The sequence below is a fragment of the Pogoniulus pusillus genome, chromosome 23 (genome assembly GCF_015220805.1).
Source record: "Pogoniulus pusillus isolate bPogPus1 chromosome 23, bPogPus1.pri, whole genome shotgun sequence".
Lineage (NCBI taxonomy): Eukaryota > Metazoa > Chordata > Aves > Piciformes > Lybiidae > Pogoniulus > Pogoniulus pusillus.
This window is the reverse complement of record NC_087286.1, coordinates 15,008,228-15,014,227: the sequence shown is the minus strand read 5'-3', so window position 1 is coordinate 15,014,227 and position 6,000 is coordinate 15,008,228. Positions and strand designations below refer to the sequence as shown.

Sequence of the window (6,000 nt, the reverse complement as noted above, 5' to 3'; positions counted from 1 at the left end):
AGAGATGGAGAGAGGGAATTCTGTCCCTCTGCTCTGGGGAGACCTCACTTGGAGTACTGCATCCAGCTCTGGAGCTCTCAACACAGGAAGCAACAGATAGTAGGAAGGAAGTTTAGAACATCCACAGGAGTCCTTTCAGCTTACCAAGCTCTGTGAACATTTTTCTGTTGTCTTCTGCTTTAATTGGCATCACCCTCATAGTTCAACCCCAGGGCAAAGCACCACACAACAAGAAACTACATTCAAAACTATTAGCCCATCAAAACTGCCTTTACTAATTGAAAGCAAAACACACACATAAAATATTGCAACAGGAATCTCACTCAGAAAACATTTTTAGATCTTTTCTCATGTTCTCATCACCACATTCTTTGCAAAACAGTGAGAGGTGACCCGAGACATTTTAGGAATGCCAGCTTCATAAGGCTTTAAGTAACAGTAGTTTAAACACCTATTTCAAGCTAGATTCAATGGTTTCAGTGACCTTTTCATCAAAACTGAGCTCCAGAACTGCATCTCCTTACAGCCCCTTGGAGATGTGCTGAAATGGTCACTTGCCACACCTGCTCTGTAGCAGGGACACACAGAACACACTGTGCCTGCGTTATGGGCTGCTACAGCTTTGCATCTCGGTGAGGTAACTGGTCCTGGAATGCTAAGGTGCTGCATGCAGTTCCTCTAGTACAGTAAATCTGACAACACAAGTGTAAAAACCTCATTAAGTGTACCATAGACTGAGAAGTGAAGGAACAATTTCCCTTTGAAGCCAAAGACTGAATCAACTGCAAAGGTACAAAAGTTGTATACCAAGAGCGTTAGAGTGCTAATGGTGCTGGCAGAAGTAGTGCTGCTGTCACAGAGGGTGCAAGAAATACACTAAAACATGTAGTCTATTGCAGGATGTCAAACTCCCCAGGTGGAACCAACTCAGGTTACTTTTTTAAAACAAACTTGGTTTGGTTTTTTTCATAAAGCAGCCAAGCTTTGAGTGTTCCACATCCTCATGGGTGCCAACTAACTGGCCTTCAGCCTCAAGAACTACAGGCAAAAAAAGATTTGTAGGTTTTTCACCTAAAATTTGATCCTCTGCTGTTACTAGGGCAGAATATACCACCTGAAGGACCTGCCAATAACAAACCTGCAAGCAATGGTTGAACAAGAATTAAATGCTCTTAAATCCTAGATTACAAAGCTCCTGAATGCTGGCTGCTTGTATGCATGTTCAGATGATCCAGAGAACTGCATCAAACTATTTATTTACTGTAAAATCTGGAGGCACAGGGACTGAAATCACACATCCAGCCTGGTGGTTGTCATTTCATTCACATAAACTGATTTAATTTTGTGTGTATAGTATAATTTCACTTGACAGTCTTTTTCCTTTTTGTTAACCATTGGTACTATTTGCTGCCATTAAGTTCTTTAAGCATGACTTTTAAGTGCAGTGTTTTGTAATCAGCTTGCTGTACCCATTTGAAATGATACTGGATAAATGCATTTTCTGTTTAACAAATAGAGGTCAGTATAACTTAAAAACCCACAACCCAACAAAGCCACCAAACAAACCTCTGAGGTGACACGACCCAAAACAAATTATTAACAATTTGGGAACAGTTTAGTTGATGTTTTTTGGTAGCATTGCAGAGCTGAGCTTCAATATTCACCATTATTAGAAAATTCAATAACTCCTTGTTTGGATAACAAACTAAAAATTGTCCATAAAGTGGAAGGGTCTTCACAGTTGTGGTGACTCTGCCAGTGGTGACAGAGATCCTCTTTTCTTCCAAACAAGTGTTTGCACAGAATGCAGTTATAGCCTGCTCTAGACCACATCTCTGTTTTTTTGCTTGGTGTACCCAAAGCTACATTTTGCATCTCTTTGGCTGCTTCGCTGCTTTCTGGCTGAGTCAGTTCCATTTGAGATAGCATGTTGACATTATTTTGATGGTTGAAGTATATCTGTCTTTTTAGCTTTGGGAAAGCATAAAATTCTTCCTCGTGGGCATTGCCCTTGACTAAATGCCTCCTCTCACTGTGCTGTTTCCAGAAATGAGTTGTATGTTTGATCAGTTCCCCCTTAGCTCCTCTACTTCCTTGCAAACCTCCTTCCTTTACTCGTCCTTGGATCTCTTCTCCATGAGAGCACAATAAATGAAACTTCATTTCACCAAAAGACTGTGCAATAAACTGGCATCGACCACATTTTATCTGCAGCTTCACTTCTCCTGGGTTATGGAATAGGTCCTCCAAATTGCATTTATTTCCCCTGTTAAAAGGAAATACAAACCATTTCAGTATTGACCATGCACAGAACATGTGCTTTTAAGTTCCAAGAAGAGAGGACACTCATGAAACATATTTTTAATCAAAACCAGGAGCTACTTGGAACAGAAAAAAAAAAAGATAAATAAGAGAAATAAAATAATAAAGCTGATCAGGTTACAACTGAAACCAAATGTTATTCAACAGTGCTGAATATAGGAAATGCTTCCAAAATGAGCATAGGTAGAAATAAACTTTTAACAAAAGCACTCATTACTTTTTAAGTTCCTGATGTAGTGAAGCCAGTCCAAACACTTCTAGCTCTGTGCTGGAGCAGTGAAATATAACATTACCTATAGCACACTACTAAAAGAAACTAACTCATTTACAACACTGAGTAATCTAAGGTCAGTTTAAGGCAAACCCACCTGCCACTCCAAGATGGAAACACTGAAACTTCAATGTTTCTTTTCTTTTTTTCCCCCCCTTAGCAGCTTGTAACACACCTTTAAAACCTTTAAATACCTAATCTACAATTGGCCAGCCCCTCTCACTGACTTAAGACAGTGCTGCAGTAGAAAGGGAAACACACACAGAGCTAGCAAGTTGCAAGTCAAAGTTAAGCAGATTGTAAGAAGATCTCCCCAGAAACCGCAAAGTGTCTATGAAAAGGGTCACACAACACTATGGATTTCTATACATTAGATGGACTAACCAATACAACAGACTATCTGAGTGAGCCATTGTGTAACAGCTAGTAAGGCTGAGAAAAGAGCAGTGTTTTCTTTTTTTGTTTGGTATCTTACAAATCTCTAACTGATGCCCTGGGGAACTGAGTTGTGAAAAGCAAAACATGTAAAATGGAACTGCAGTGGAGAAGTGAGGCATCAAGTTAAAGCCCTGGGCTTAATAAAGTGTATTTCAATGGAAGTGAATGCACAGTGGAGCTAACACAAAAGCCAACATTCACACTGTGTCAAGAAATTTCACCTGAAAATCACAATGCAGAGACAAAAGCATGTTCTATCCATCTTAATATGGTAAATGTTACCTTTTCTGCTTGGCTAAGTGCTCACAAAAGCAACAGCAATCAGCACACAAGACAGATTAGCTCACAGCACTCCAGAGAAGGATAATGATATTTAATAGGGTAACCAAACTACAAGCTAATGCTGAAATATGAATTGCTTTTCACTTACTGCAGTTCTACCCGACATGGGTAGGACACAGAAGATGGCACAGGTTAAAAAGAGAAAGTGTTAGCTGTGAGAAATCAACTGACCAAACCAGCTCCAGTGGCACTGTACTGGGTATCACTATTTCATCAGATAGTCAGGTGTCACTAATAACTTAGATTCAGTACATCAGCTGAATTACAGAGGACGGTCTAAGAGACTGACTATATCCCTTAACAAAATATTGAAACCATTAGGAATCCCAACCACTTTCAAAATGATGCTTATGAATTTCTACTGAAAACCTGAATTCCCACTTTAATTAATGAAGACACTCACCTCTCTGTGACTTCTTCTATCTCTTTTATATTTGATTCTTTCTTCTTTAAAGCATCTTGCAGCTGCTGCTCGCCGGGAGAAGGCTCTGTGTTGATAACAACCCTATGCACTTCTCTGAGGTGGCCAAAATACACCTTTGCATGGCCAAAAACTTTAGCACAGAACTCACAGCACACAAGCTTTCTGGGTTTGCCCTCGTTGTGGTGAAGTTTCATGTGCGTGCTGAGGCTCCCAGAATGAATGTAGGCCTTGCGGCACACGCGGCAGCTGTAGGGCCGCCGGTTTGTGTGTGTGTTCATGTGGTCCCGAAGGTGGTGTTTGAACTGGAAGATGCGGCTACAAACATGGCATTTATGGGATGGCTTAGGTATGGTTGAACTGGCACTTCTGCTTAGATCACTCAGTTTAACTGATGGAGCATCACTGTGTTTGTAGGTTAAATATTTACCGGGAAGTGAAGTGTTTAAAAAGCCATCTTGGTCTAAGCAGTCAGGAGACGGTGCCTTGACAAGTGTTGCGGAGGTCAGTGGGGCAAAAGCCTGCACAACTACCACTGGTTTTGGTCTAATGCTACGATATTTTTTCACTGCCTCTGCTTTTTTGTCTTCAGGTGGCTGAAGATCAGCTTTCACCCTCTCCCTTCCTTCCCTGAACTTATTAATGATACACTTCCTTCGCTTGCTCTGAAAAGCCAATACATCATCTGGGGATCTTCTTTTCCCTCTCCTTCTTTTAGAGGCTGCACTGTTCAATTTTTTAAGACTGTCAGCATCCACTTTATTGGAGGGAGAGAAGGTATCTCGAGTGGTTTGCTTAGGGCCTTGTGTAGAAGATACAGCTGATCGCTTATCAGATGCTTCAGTAGGAACATGAGCAGCTTTTGTCCAAGCTGGCATCTTCTCACACTGCGACCTCAGTGAAGGACCAGATGCATTTGTAACATCAGGACTCTGCTTAGCTTTACAGAATGCTGAATTTTTCATCCTTGAGTAAGGCAAAATAGGAAGTTTTCCTTTTGGTGCCGATGGAGTCATCTGTACTGTACTGCCAAAAACTGCTGGTGACAGCACAGCAACAGAATTTGCAGAACTTGTGGGCTTTTCCTTTAGCTTCTCAGACATTATGCTTGGCTCTCTTGTGGTTTCAGATGCTGTCTTCGCTGAGCGTAGACTTCGTTTTGTGAGATTAATTGGACTTGTAGGCTTAGGTAAGGAGTCTTTAACTACAGATGGTCCAGAAGTATTACTGTTGGCAATTTCAGTTTTCTTCACTATAGGAGACACAGATTCCATACAATTGCTTTTATTAACTGATGTGGTAACTGTAATCCTAGCTGAGACATTCTCTGTTAGCACTGCTTGCTCAGTTGAATCTGAACTACGAGTTTCAGGACGGTCTTCAGTTGAAGTAGTCACATGGGAAGTCTGTGATGAGATTGATGCTTTGGCAGGAATCTTGTTATGTGCACCCAACACAGAGGTTTGTGCTGGCTTTTTGTCACTCAGCAATTTACTTCTTATGGATTGGTACCTAGGGATTGGCAGCTTTAGGTTTTCAGAAGGGGTCACACTTGACTGCTGGACTTGCTGCGTCAGGGCAGGGGCAACACATGGCAAGGCCAACAAAGAAAAAGTTCCTTTGTGACCAGCCACCTGCATGACAGCATAGTTTTGAGTTGGTACCACCAGTGGTTTAGAACTTGCAACTGGAATTGGTGTATTTTGCTCAGATGAAGATGACTGAAGACAAGAGACTACCCCAGATGTTAAAAGTTTCGGTACCATTTTTGGAGCAATGGTCCTAAATTGACTTCTCTTCTGAAAACTCTGTATTATATCTGAAGGGGATTTATGTTTATCTGTAATAACAACACAAGAAAGAGGTAATATAATTTTTCTTTTTAAAAAAAATTACTGTATCAAAAGTATAACTGCTTAGAAAGGATTCTGTTACCCACAAAGTTATTAGAAAGATTTAGGTATTTAAATGTGCACTGAGTTTAAAATTGGAGAGGTTTCATGGACTAAAGAAAAATGCTCTCTGAAGCATTGTGCTTGAATATAGATATGCAAAGTACCCCAACCTTCAATCTAATCTTAAATTAATGTTTCATTCTAGATTAGAAACTACAAAACCTTGCAGAACAAATACACTTACACCCTGGAAAAGCAGCACTAGCATGCTGGCAATATTCAGCCGGAAGAACCTAAAAGGACAACACAGA

The 6,000-nt window shown here is 40.6% G+C and overlaps 1 protein-coding gene across 3 annotated transcripts in view; it reads right to left on the bottom strand.

Moving 5' to 3' along the window:
• Positions 1–249: 249 nt before the first annotated feature.
• ZNF438 (zinc finger protein 438) overlaps positions 250–6,000 on the bottom strand; it is a 46,189-nt gene continuing 40,438 nt past the window's right edge. For all 3 annotated transcript variants that reach the window (XM_064162638.1, XM_064162640.1, XM_064162639.1), the window contains 2 exons: positions 3,777–5,634; positions 250–2,266 (listed from right to left, as the gene is read on the bottom strand). In XM_064162638.1, coding sequence (XP_064018708.1) covers positions 1,654–2,266; positions 3,777–5,634 — 2,471 coding nt within the window. In that variant the 3' untranslated portion in view covers positions 250–1,653. The remainder of the gene's footprint in view (positions 2,267–3,776; positions 5,635–6,000) is intronic.